The 14092-nt window shown below is 48.4% G+C and overlaps 1 protein-coding gene across 6 annotated transcripts in view; it reads left to right on the plus strand.

The window, feature by feature from the left end:
* The window catches only part of RIPOR1 (RHO family interacting cell polarization regulator 1), a 713696-nt gene that overhangs the window by 419596 nt on the left and 280008 nt on the right, over positions 1–14092 (plus strand). For all 6 annotated transcript variants that reach the window (XM_069604490.1, XM_069604491.1, XM_069604493.1 and 3 more), the window contains 2 exons: positions 11121–11144; positions 12576–12629. In XM_069604490.1, coding sequence (XP_069460591.1) covers positions 11121–11144; positions 12576–12629 — 78 coding nt within the window. The remainder of the gene's footprint in view (positions 1–11120; positions 11145–12575; positions 12630–14092) is intronic.

Below are 14092 nucleotides of genomic sequence, written 5' to 3' on the forward strand. Positions count from 1 at the left end.
GGATGCTATAAGTAGGACGCACGACGCTCGTAGCCTCAGTTCGTTTTTTCCGCAAAAGTGTTCGCTTCGGAGATTTCCATGGTGTTTTGGTCGTCTTATACCCCGCGGCCGGGTTTCAAGAAGTGTCGGGACTGCGGTTCCAAGACGACGCCTGCCTCTGGTGCCTTGGTGAGGACCACGCCACGGACGATTGTGATGATTGCCAGGTGGTAACTTCAAAGGCCTTGCGCGAGCATAAGAAGAAGCTTTCTGTCGGTAAGGTGTCCAAGCCCCGGAAGTCGAAATCCACTGGGCTTTCGACTGACGATTCGAGGGGCGAGACTCTGCATCGTTGGCATAAGTCCAAGGGGTCTCGGCGCCAGAGCGGGTCCTGCCATTCCTCTGCCTCTTCGAGGCACTTACGGAAGCGCCGTCATCGGACGCCTTCCCCGTCCTCGTCCGAGGACTCCGCCCGTCGGCGGCTTGCTTGTCCCACCAAGCATTCCACTCCTGCGGAATGGGATTCATTCCGTAAGGAGATGATGGCGATTTTTCAGTCGCAGGGCTCCGTTCCGTCTGTGCCGTCGAAAGGCACCAGCAGGGAACTTGCTAGAGACACTGTTCGCACGCCTTCGGGCTCGAGCAGTCATTGCGATCACCGGGAACCTTAGAGTTCCCGGTCGGACAAGGTGGATTGCTCTAGCCATGCCCGCTCAAGTCCCGGTCCTCGACGCCATCAAGACTGTCGGAGCCTGTGAGGTCTTCGAAGAAGACGTCGGCGCCGAGGCTGTCGAAGGACATGCTCGGGGCTCCGCCCTCAAGGCCTGTGCCGGAGCAGTCAGCGCCACGCTCGATGTCGACGCCGATTCCCTCGACGCCTTTCGAGGAGGATTTTTCAGAGGTGCCCCAGAGACGGGTGGAAACCCTGAGGAAGGCTCTGGCCAAGTCCAAACACGTTCCCTCATCCAGGGATTTATTCCAGCCTCTTGACTATATTTCTGAGGTGGATGAAGGGTCTGATGGTGGTATGGTTTCTGAGGAGGTTCCTGATGACCTATTATCATAGCCAGTTAGAAGACCTGCGTCAGTCGTTGCACAACACCAGTGCTCTGGACACCTCCCCGAAGGTTGTGTTTGGCAGGCCTAAGCCGGGTACGCATGCTGAATCCTCATACCGGCGCCTCATGTCGAGGGTCACGGAATACTTGGGGTGGTCTGGGCCACCAGGAGATTTTCTGCAGGATGACCTGACAGACATCTTGGACCAAGGTCCACCAACTGACCCGGCACTGCCATTCCATATGGCCTTGCAAAGAAGGGTGGCTGCGGCTTGGACTGCTCCGGAGAGTCTCCCGGCAGTGGGCAAGTCTTTGCCGAAAAAATACCGTCCTGCCAGTAGCGACCCCATCTACTTGACTACGCACCCCACTCCGGAGAGTTTGGTGGTGCAGGCGGCTACAGCCACCGCAAAACAGGCGTCGTACCCTACCATCCCTCCTGATAGGGACAGCAAACGTTTTGATGGCTGGGCAAAGAAAGTGTTTTCTTCAGGGGTTATGGCTTTACAAGCAGCCAACTCTGTGTGTGCCTTAGCACGTTTCACTCATACTCTGTGGAATTGTCTCTCTTTGGCGGCTAAACATATTCCCGAAGGGGAGGAACGTGATGGCTTTCTTGCTCTTGTTCAGGATGGCAAGGATGCCATGTGTGAATCCGTTCAGTCGGGTCTGGACGTGGCAGATTGTGTCAGCCGGAACATGGCAGTGAGCACCGTAATGCGCAGATTTGCATGGTTGCGGAAGTCGGGGTTTGCTACTGATGTGCAAGCCCGGCTTCTCAACATGCTCTTTGGTGGTGAACATCTTTTTGGCAGCAAGGCTGACGAGAGCCTTGAGAGGTTGCCGACCTCCAAAGCTGCAGCAAAGTCATTGAGCGCTGCAGTTCACCAACCTCCTCCTTTTCGTCCTAGGGGACAGCAATGGAGGGGAGGTTCCTTTCGGTACTACTCTTCCTTTGGTAGATCGATAGGGGCTGCAAGTCAAAGGGGCCACCGTAGGAGTGCCAGAGGTGGAAAACAAGGTACTCGAGGTGCCAGAGCCGCTCGTGCAGTTACCTCTTTACCCTCAGGCACTGCAGCAGCCGCTTCAGCTCAGTCATGAGGCCATGTCCCATGGTTCGCCGGTTGGGGGGAAGGCTGGCACAGCATCTTGTAGAATGGCATGCCGTTACTTCAGATGTGTTGGTTCTAGAGATCATAGCCCACGACTACTGTCTTCCTTTCCGGCAGAGGCCTCACAACAATCCACCAGGGAATCTCTCTTTGAAGAGTCTGGATCCGCTCCTTGCGCAGGAAATCAAATCCCTGCTGGAGAAAGGTGCCATCGAACTGGTGCCTGTAGCGGAGAGGAATAAGGGATGGTATTCCCCTTATTTTTTTATTTCGAAGAAAGACAGGGGATTGAGACCCATCATGGACTTGCATGGTTTGAACAAGCTCCTCAGGAAGGACAAGTTCAAGATGGTTACTCTCTCTCAAGTCCTCCAGGCCCTTCAACTTCAGGACTGGTTGGTGTCTCTCGACCTCAAGGACGTTTACTTTCATGTGCCGATCCATCCCAAGCACAAGAAGTACCCGAGGTTCGCGGTTGACGACTCGCACTTTCAGTTTCGGGTCCTGCCGTTTGGATTGACCTCCGCCCGAGGGTTTTCACCAAGCTCCTGGTGGTGGCAGCGTATCTCAGGAAAGGGGGGATTCATATCTACCCCTATCTAGACGATTGGTTGATCAGGGCGCGCTCTCCTGAGCAAGTCCTGGATCATCTGTCCGTCACCTGCCACTACCTTCACAAGCTGGGCTTCTCCCTCAACTTAAAGAAGTCCCACTTGAAGCCAACTCAGCGCCTCCAGTACATCAGAGCAGTGCTCGACACGTCCCTGGGGCAGTATTTCCCTCCCCAGGTGAGGGCTCATCACATTCTGCAGATGGTGCACATGTTTCTTGAGGTTGCTGAGCCTCATGGCATCCTGCATTCTTCTGGTGCCAGAGGCCAGGTTGCGGATGAGATCTCTGCAATGGGCCCTCAAGATGCAGTGGTCGCAGTCCTCCAGCAGGATGTCGGACCCTGTTCAGGTGCCGTCCTCGGTCACCCAGGACCTTCTGTGGTGGGCCGTCGAAGGCAATCTGATGAAGGGGGCTCCTTTTTGGCTACCCTGGCCGGAGGTGACGATCGTGACGGACGCATCCCTCACGGGATGGGGAACTCATGCCAACGAGTTGACAGTCAGTGGTCGTTGGTCTCCGTCGGAGTCCAGACTCCATATCAATCTGTTGGAGCTGAGGGCCGTCAGGCTTGCCCTGAAGGCTTTTCTGCCGACTGTGCGAGGCAAGAATGTCCTGATTCTGACGGACAACACAGTGGCCATGCACTACCTCAACAAAAAGGGGGGACAGGCTCACTTCCTCTGTGCAGGGAGGCGATGCAGCTCTGGTTCTGGGCCATCCAGCAGCAGGAAATTTCGATCTCGTCAGTTCATCTGGCCGGAGACGAAAACGAGACGGCGGGTGCTCTGAGTAGGCAGAGCGTGATCTCTCACGAGTGGGAGCTGGCTCAGGAGATTCTCCTGGAGATCTTCGCCCTTTGGGGGACCCCACAAGTGGCTCTCTTCACCTCCAGTGTCGACCGGAAGTGCGATAGGTTCTGCTCGCGGGAATTTCCTCCACGAGGAGCCTTAGGGGACGCGTTCATGGTGGAGTGGCCCTTCCCACTGCTGTACGCGTTTCCTCCAGTCCCCGTCATCCCGCAAGTGCTGCAGAGGTTACAGAGGTTCGGTTCCCGGATGATCCTCATTGCTCCGGCATGGGCCGGAGAACGTGGTACCCGGACCTTCTCGACTTGTCCATATGCCCTCCGCGCCGTCTTCCCTACCGAGACGATCTGCTCTCACGGGAGGGGGGGTCTGGTTCTCCATCCAACAAAGTCCCTGTACCGTTGCCGTTGGAGAAAGTTCTGCGACTGGTGCATGGTTAGGAATGTGGATCCTTTTTCATGTGACATTCCTATGGTTCTGTCTTTTTTGCTTTCGTTAGCCCACAAGGGCCTGCAAGTGGGTACCATTAAAGGTTACCTGGCAGCGCTGTCCATATTTAAGCGCTCGTCTGAGGAGTGTTCTTATTCCAAAATTCCTTTAATTTCTCAGTTTCTGAAAGGGCTCACTAATGTGTTTCCACCGTCACCTTTCCAGGTGCCCGGTTGGCATTTGAACCTTGTTCTAAAATTACTAATGGGTGCTTCGTTTGAGCCATTACACTCTTGTACTTTGAGACTGTTAACCCTTAAAACTGTATTTTTAGTTGTGGTTACTTCCGCTCGCAGAGTGAGTGAGTTGCAGGCACTTTCTGTTAAGCCACCCTTCATGGTGTTTCATAAGGACAGGGTTGTCCTTAGGGTTCGTCCTTCCTTTCTTCCGAAAGTGGTGTCAGAATTTCATTTAAGCTAGAAGGTCATTCTTCTGGCATTTTATCCTCCTCCACATCCTGGTAAGGAAGAGGAGAGGCTCCATAGGTTGGATCCTAGGAGAGCTTTAAGTTTCTACATTTCACGCATGTCCCGGGTCAGAGTGGAGGATCAGCTCTTTATAGGTTACGCTGGAAGGCGTTTGGGACAAGCTGTTACTAAGCAGGCTTTGTCTAGATGGATTATCTTGGCAATTTCTTAATGTTACCGCTTGGAGGGTAAGGACCCTCCGTTAGGCTTACGGGCCCATTCTACTAGGGGTATGGCTGCCTCTACTGCCCTGAGAATCGCTGCCTGCAGGCAGAAATCACCGTGCAGGAACGCATTCAGGCGTGTCATGATGACGCTCGTATTTCACGGATATTAGACTTGAAGCTTAACACTAGTTTCGGGATAACGCTTTCCAGCACTGTCACCAGCGTTACACATAATTTTAATGTGCATACGCCCTGAGGACGGCCCAGAGAGGGCCGAAACACGTGTTGGCGTGTAGTGTTGTTTCTTTTTGTGAATAAAATACTCACTATATAACCCACGTGAGAGTGGCATTGGACTAACTACTTGTACAAGGCAAACCTTAGACCACTATTCTGATTGGGGAGCGCAGACTGGCAGGCCTCTTTTACCTGCCCTGCAGAGGGGTGTTCCTATTCGTAACATCTGTGAAGCAGCCACATGGGCTTCGGTCCATATTTTGTAAGACACTACTCCCTAGATTCTATCCATGGGCAGGATCTGGCCCTTTGGCAAGGCGGTCCTTTACTTTGCAATTTAATTGGGCATTCTAAATTTCTATATTCTAAATTCTTTTCCCTCCTCCATATGTTGGTACTGCTTTGGGAGTCTGTCATAGATACAGAATACGTCGGAGGACCCAATCCCCTCGAAGAACAAGTTACTTTCTTACCTGGTAACGTTCTTTCGATGGGATGGTCCAACGTATTCCATATCGCTCCCTCCATACCTGCCCCACTAAAGAATTTCTTATGCGATTGCAGCTTACATTTCCGCAAGGCTTTCTGTGGTCATACTGGCAGAAGATTGGTGCTACACGTTCTGGGAAAAAACTATAACTGAGGCTACTGGCGTCGTGCGTCCTACTTATAACATCCAGTGACGTCGGCTCGAGGACAGCGTATCGACGTCATGGACGTAGGACACAGATGCCGAAGATTTTCCGAAGCAGCACAGCTGTGGCGATTACCTATCATAGATATGGAATACGTCCTCGGACCATCCCATCGAAATAACGTTACCAGGTAAGAAAGTAACTTGTTCTTCTCTATTCTACAACAAATGTGAACTCTCTAAATCTGATTGCGAAAGTGCCACACCTATACTCAAATGTGTGTCAATTATGTTAGGCATGATGGCACCCATGTTCTGAACCTTTCCTATTCCACAATTACCCCAAAGAAATGTTCACCTGCTGTGTGCACGGCTCTGCAACATGTGGTGCTCCAGATGTTTTGCACTGTGACTCCCATGTTCCTTCACTATTTACTAAGCGGACTAAGGCTGATGGGATTTTTAGTCCATTACATCTGGAGAGCAAAAGGTTGCAGACCCCTGGTCTATCCACCTACAGCATATGGCAATGACTTGCAGATTTAGCCTGAGATATTCTCACATAGCGATGGGAGTGGAATTTCTGGCCATTGTTAAGGAAGTAAAACAGGCAGGCTTGTTCCTAATGAGCCCAGCCCTAGAGCATGTAGGGATATAGTCTAGTGCAGGGGTCTGCAACGTTGGCCTCTCCGGATGTGTTGGACTACACCTCCCATAAGCACCAGCCAACATTGTCAATGGTAGGGGATCATGGGAGTCATAGTCCAAAACCTCTGGAGAACCAAATGCTGCAGACCCCTGATCTAGAGCAATACATTTGAGGGTAGTCCTGTCCAGGGAAGTCCCCTCTCCAGGTCCTTCCTATTTGATAATTGATAAGAGAAGGTTCTAGACCTCTCTTCATTTGGAAGTCTCAACCAATAATTGGCTGACCAAATACAGTTCTGTTGTTCAGACTGCAAACTACCTGGATGTCCCCATAACAAAAGGTTCCACTTCTTCTTTTCATTGATCTAGTGCACATCCTTCAAAGATCAGGCAGGTCAATGCAGGAATGTTCAGGATTAGGGAAAATTATTAGACACGCCCTTGGTCCTTAGTGGCCAGATAAGAAGCACCTAAAGTCCTCAAGGAGTTGATACTCTTCCAAAATACAAGCATATGAATTGAACGTTGTCCACTGTGAATTAGGGAGCATTCTTCAGCCAAACCCCATGCATGCCTGGATAACAATCCCACAATAACCATGGGTCTTGCTCTGGGTATTTAATGTTTCAAGAATCCTCCCCTACCACCTCAAATCAGTATGCACCCATTATACCCATCCAGTATCTGCACAATGTCTCCATGAGTTTCAGAGGCATTCCTAATTAGGGGCGTTAGAGCAGCTCCAATGCAATGCTGAAATTTGAGTTATTCTTCACACTTTTCTGCACAGAAGAAAAGGGGTTTTCAACCTTGGACAGTCAAGCAGTTCCCTTGTTTCAAGCTGGTTTGCCTACCCTTCCTCCCCTCTTGGAGTTGAAGGCACATAGACATTTTACACCTCCCTTCCTTACCTTTCATCTCTTTACTCATGCATACACTTCATGCTCCCTCAGAAACAAAACAGTCTGAGGGACCACAACACGTGAAGGGCCAGGGGTACAGTACACGTCACACAAGGGATAGGATTACAAATGGGCACAGTCGACGCCCCTTTTCGAACTTTGTAAACAAGTCACACATTACTCTGCACCTACCACTAGATGTTGGCCTAGGCAAGCATGTGAATCTAAGCAGATACAAGCATCTGAAAGACTATTACGGTGAGTAATGTATGTTATATGCACTAGGGGTGGGTGATACATCGAGCATCATGGCAGTTAGTAACGGTCCTAGTCACTCAGCTACCCTGTGTTATAGATGGAGTACTGTTTCGGATCGGGCTCAAATTCCTTCATGATGGTATATGACTATGTGCCTGCCACGTGTCTTTACCTGCCTGCCAGTGTTTATTTAACAAAAGCAATGCTATTTATGTCGTACAGTCTCGGTTGTGCCTGTTGATAAGATTTCATGACATTACAGAGGAAAATTAATCAATTTCCACTAACCTTGGTTCTCATCCATTAAAGTTCATCGAATTGGGCATGCAACTTATCTGCCAGATCCAAACACACATGATAGATTTGTTGACGTTTCATCAACATTTTCATGTCCAAAATTATTTGTAAAAAATGTTGCACTGCGATTTACATAGAAGCAAATTAATCACATTTGTGCTGCATATCTCTGCTGGTAAACATTTCAAGTTGCAAGCTACTAGCCAGGCATACAAAGTCGCTCACCCCCTCAGTTCACCACATGCAGAGCACACCATTTCTTAGTCACAAAGACGTGCCAATGGCTAGTGGCAAGTGCAAATGTAAAGCCCGATTTATCTGGAAATTGCGAGCTTGGATATTCTATAATTGGGCACACGCCTAGCCTTTATTCTGCATGGTGGAAAATATTGAAAATATCAGTCAGACTTGACATACTCCCATCTTAAGATACCCATACAGCCGTACCTGCAGATTTGGGCCTGAGGGACCAAACAAAATGATTGAATGTACCTCCCCAAACAAATGAGTAGCTCCCAACACTTTAGAACGCACACAAACCCCCACACTACAACACACACACCCACCCCGGATCACAAACTCACCTGTGCATTATGCAATTTGCACAATTATCAGATCCAAAGAAATAGGTTATCAGCAGGAGAAAGCATTTTTTTAAGACCCTTACGCTAACTACCTACCAAAAGTAAGTCTAGAAACATTGTGAACGTGAGCTTTAAGGTTTAACTTATTATTAAACATTAACCATAAAATGCAACCCAGCATTGCTGAAACTTTACAGCACCAATGTATTTTTGATTATTGTTAATATCTTAATTGCGTTTTGTTTCTATATTTCTGTTGTATATGACCTTGTTTGTACTCTGCTGGTCTTGCCTTTTTTAAATTATTATTTGTGAGGTGGAGTTAAGTTGCCATTTATGTTAGTTTTATTCTATGTTTAATACTAGATTAAACCTTAACGTTCACCGTTTCCAACACACACACACCCACCCGGCCACCCCTGTACCCTTCTGTGCCAGCGGTACCTGCAACGCCATAACCCAGTTGGTCTGAAACGGCTTCATCGCCCCCTGGTGGTTGTGGAAAGTTGTCTGGGTCCAATCTTGGCCTGAGCTTTTTTAAAAGATGTGGAATCTCTGTTGTAGGGGCCCGGAGATTGTATCCATTAGAAACCACATTAGTGAAGGTAATTATTTCTTCTACGCTTTGGATCAGAGGACCTATAAGGGACTTCTGTCTCAGTTTGAGACCTCCCCGACAAACGTAGGATTCCGTCTCACATTTTTAGTTGATAAATGAAACTGGACGGTCATTTACTCGACTTGGGGGTAAAAGCTTGTGGTGTGTAGGGCCTGCGAAACAGCCTTCTCTTGCGTAGTTTAATAAACGTCTGAAAAATCATTTACTTCAATCTGTTTGTCCTGGATCTGTCATGTGAATTAAGAACTTTTACTTGCTGGCTTTCTATTCCATTTACTCATTTTTGTATGTACTGCGATTGTAATTGTTGTCAAGCGCTTAGGATAAAAGCTCTTGGTCTTTGGTCTAAATTGCAGAAATGAAGCTGCCCAAATGCTCTTTTAAACATGATTGTGGATTTTCATTCAGACATGACCATTAGGGTCCGGCTGAATGCTCAGGGCACACTCTCAACGGCCTTTGAAACTACTAGAGGCTTGAAACGGAGGTGCACCCTGGCCCCCCTTCTGTTTATTCTCTTTACCTCCGACATCAGCGGAATCTTTGAAAACATCCGAAGTTTCTCGCCTCGCCTATCTACATTAAATCTAGACTACTTATTCTATGGCGATGATTTGGTACTTTTTGATTGCACTCCAATCGGCCTCCAGCGGAAGCTGGATGCATTGGCGGCTTACGCAAGTCTTAACAAATTAACCATCAATTTGAATAAATCAAAGGTTTTGGTGCTACAGCCTGGCATGAGACAAAAATACAGGCATTTCCGTTAGTGTCTCAACAGGGAGGCCTTGGAAAATGTCCCGACTTTTTTGTATTACTGGGTACTAGATTGCAGGCACTGCAGAACACTGCAGAACTCCAGAGTAATTTATCCTGAAAGGTGAAAATGTTGGAGTCCCAGGCAGCTGCAATGAACCGAAAAAGTTGCTATTTTTCACTAGCCCCTGTCCTGGAATATTATAAATCGAAGGTTGTCCCCTCCCTGCTATATGGCAGTGAAAACCAGGGACTTCCAGTAGTAACGTGCTGGGAGATGCTTGAGGGTACCTTCTGGAGGAAAGTCCTGCTGCTTCCAAACAGTGTCCCTGCGGCGGTGATCCGCTATGAAGTATACCTTCCCTCTATTAAGTATCATCTTCTGTCTAAAATTCTCACAGTATTGAAAAACATCTTGTGTGCTGAGCAAGGTTCTATTTGGTGGGAATTGAGGTTGCTCCTAGACTCAAAAAAACTGGCTTGTTTCAATAAATGGGAATGGACATGTTCCGGTACTCCCCTTTGAAAACCAGGACTACATTAAAAGAAAGAGACTGGATCCTGACAATTGGAAAAGTAAGATCATACAAGCATTTTAAAGATATGCTCATTGATGTCCGGCCTGTCGGTAGGCCGCCTACCAATATATATAATTCCCTGAGCCCGATAAGAATGCCTATGAGGCTGAGACTCCATTTTTACCAACAAAAGAAATTGAGGGCGCTAAAGCCGGGATCTTGTGGGAGTCAAGGTCCTGTCATTACTGCTCTGAGCAGGGCTAGGTTGAGTCATTGCAGCATTTGCTGCTATACTGTGGGGCTCTAAATGACGGGCGTCATCATTATTTTGACCATTCGGTCGGCCAATCATCTATTGGAGGAGTAGGTGTGGTGTGACAGCGAGATATGGGCTCTCAATATACTAACCATTGGCTGACGGCAGCAATACTTTTCTTCAAAGAGATGTTGGCACCAATGTAAATGGTTTGCTTTTAGATGGATTGTGATTTCCATTCTAAGTTATTTTTCTTATATTTTATGATTCTGGGTAAATGTAATGAATTTTGCTGCTCCTGTTAATATTGATTGGTAAAATGAAGTGTTATGTAATTAGGACGATTTGTTTAAATTGAGTTATGCTATGTAATTAAGATGATTTGTTTTAATGAAGGTTGTTAAAGGTTATTTTATAACAATAAAAAATAAATAAAAAAAGCTCAATATAAGCACCATTAAATAAATAAGTTCAAAAAACTAAACCCTTGTGGAGGGGTAAAGCGAGTGGCCAGTGCCTCTTAACCTGTGGGAAGATGCCCTCTTCGCCCCTCAAGTGCACGGGGGTAGTCCTCCACAGGGACCGTGGTGAGATGGCGGGGCACTGGGGTGGTTGTAATGGGGAGGACGTGGGGGGATATTGCTCCCAGAGATGTTGATGCAATGCTGGAGTGCCGAGGTGGTTGTGATGAGTCTAACCTCCTCTTCTTCTTTCTTTGCAGGGCTTTCTGTATGACTTGGACAAGGTAAGACTCCTCATGTAGGGTTGCTGTGTGGATGCCGGTTCTTAAACTCAGTGGTGTGCACTGCCGCCCCGCGAGGTAATGGCGGGGTGCATGGTATTTGGTAAATGTGGCATGGAGTGGAGTCAATGAAAACTAGTGAATGAGAGGAAAGGAGAAGAAGACTCCATAGACATGGAGGGAGCAGAGATTAGGAGAAGAGCAAATGATAAAGGGTTAAACAAAGAGATGGGGGGTGGCCATAGGAAACAAAAGGGCATTGAGCAGAATGGGGGCACTGGGCATATACAGGGGAGGGTGGTTTGTGAAAGGATGAACGGGGAAGGGGAGCAGAGGTGGGTTTGGCACTGTGCATAGAGTTCACGCGGTGCACACACGATCCGCCCTCGGTTATTCAACAGAGGATGCCAGCACCTTTAGGGTGGCAGAGGGGCCATGCCCAGGCTCGTACACTAAACTCTCAATCCAACCAGGTATGTTGGTAAATAGGAATTGCAGAATAATTAAATAAAAGGGTGGATCTTTAAGGAAACCTATTTATTTATTTATTCGCATTTGTATAGCGCACTTGCAGCCCATGGGCATCGAGGCGCTGTTACAAGTAGGTGTTGGATTCTTAATTCAGCAGATATGCATGAGACCGGAGGTCTTATGGATACACAATTACAGGCATAGTTGCAGGTGAAGCATGATATTCATAATACAGTGACAGAATGCCGTCAGGTACGTTTCATACAAAGAGCTTGGTTTTAACAGCTTTGCGGAAGGCTTGGTGGGATTCAATCATTCTGATGTGGGGTGGCAGTGCGTTCCAGTGGGTGGCGACCCGAGTGGGAAACCTAGAGGATGGTGGAGTGATAAGAGGGTATGCTGTTTAGGGGAGCACACCGTGGGGTTTGGATTGAGGAACCATTAAGGGAAGGGTGCGTGCAGGGTAGAGGCTATTTATTACCCATTATGAGTTATTAGTGGAAACAGAAAAGAGTAACACTTGCAAGACAGCACAGGGTTCACAAGTCATTTGAATAAGGGAGCTCCTGACTAGATTAGGCTCTGCCCAGTGCAACGGGCACACACTAAGCAGGCTACTGTGGCACTGATGCCCAAACTCCCACTCCCAAAGGTGCACAAAACCCTGTGCCAACCTCGTTCCCCCATCCCCCATTGTACAAAGTCATCAAGTACATTGGACCGCACGATGCAGCTAATTTGTGCTCTGTCTTGTTTTCATAGTTGTCCCACAATCCCCAATCTCCTGAATGTGCATGGGCTTGAACGTCTTGTAGGTCATCTAAAGATGTCCTATGGCCCTGATTGGTTATTGAGAGCTCGTGCAGGTAGAAAGCACCACTGGTAGCGCACACTCCGCTGTGAGCCATAGGCATGGGAAGTACAATTGCAATCTCTCATACCATATATTTTCCTTTTTTATAGCAAGTAAAATCCATTGAACGGTTCCTGCGCCGGCTAGAGTTTCATGCCAGTAAGGTAAGTGGACACCAGGTTCTGTGGTTGATTCACTTCCTGTCATCAAGCAAAGTGTGCCAGATCTCCCACTCCCTCGCCGGTGTGCACCCACCTGCTAGCCGCTATGCCTGCTGTTATGCCACTGTCGTCTCAGTCCTCACTCCTCAGTCCTCAGTCCTCACTCTAACACCGCCTGCCTCCGGACAAAGTCCCTCCCCACCTTCTCTTCATTAGGTGAGTCCCTCTCCTGCCCTCTGACCTTAGTGTAAGTCCCTGCTTCACTGTATGTCCCTGCGGTACCTTCCTCTTGTCACCATCTGTCCTTAATGGGATTCCCCACTTCACCATTTATTTTTTCCTGGCATGTCCGCCGCCATTTGTAAACTGGGCTGATTCCCTCACCTAACTCTTAGTAACTAGGGAGGCTACCTCTCATCCCCCTGTATACCTAGGGCGTGTCCCTCCCCCGCTCTTGGTTGCACAGGAGGGGCCTTCCTTTTCAACGTTTGTACCTGGTGTGAGTCGCTCCCTTCCCCCAACCTTTACCACTGGCCTGAGCTCCTCCCACCCCTTGTCTGTAGACTGGGCCACTTCCTCCCCCACCACTTGCCTATGGTCTGAGCCCCTCGCTCACTCCAGCCCTGGTCCCTAAGCTGAGCCCCTTCTCCCATCCAAGAATCTGTCCCTGGGCTGGGCTGAGTCTCTTTCCCTCAGCCAATGTTCCTGGAATGGCGCAGCTGTCTGGCAAAGGAATACGGGGTGGCATATGAAAGATGGCATTGGGGTTTAGGCAAGTTAAGGGTGTTGCCGTTTGTTCATTGGTTTGGTGATGTTTTGCTCATAGTTTAGGATGTCCACGACATAAAGCTAATCAGTTCTGCACACTCTTGATGCTTCAGAAGGAATTACCAGTTGCATGTTTCCATGATCTCTCCGGTACATCTGCATAATGCTGGAAATGACTGTCCACTGTACTGTGCCAGGCAGATCTTAGAACTCGTGCCCCTTCACCTGGCCAGGCAGTTGTGAATCTGAGAGGGAGGAAAGGAGGGAGTGAGGGAGGGAGGGATGGATGGATGGATGGAGGGAGGGAGGGAGGGAGGGAGTCCTGATCCCTCCATTCACTATTCAGCCCATCTCCATGGGATCTGCTGCCATTGGTCCTTCAAGGTGCCACTCATTCGTGCTTGGATTCCTTCATGCCAAAAGAGATCACACAGACACACGTTCCATGTTATGCAAGCACTGAGTGAGCTCAACACTTATCAGTTAAACTATAGTGCTATACATGATTATTGTGACCTGGATAAAATTGTGATCGCCTTTATTTACCAAAAGTTATTCTGCAAAATGAACGAATGAGCACCTATGGGATGTTTTAATTTTGAACACCATGGCATTTTCGATGTATATTAATCCCATGTGGACATTGATGCAGCCCGGTGTAAATGCGTCCATGCCGAAAAATGTGTTTATTTGTGTAG

The sequence above is a fragment of the Ambystoma mexicanum genome, chromosome 1p (genome assembly GCF_040938575.1).
Source record: "Ambystoma mexicanum isolate Mex_15411 chromosome 1p, UKY_AmexF1_1, whole genome shotgun sequence".
Taxonomy (NCBI): domain Eukaryota; kingdom Metazoa; phylum Chordata; class Amphibia; order Caudata; family Ambystomatidae; genus Ambystoma; species Ambystoma mexicanum.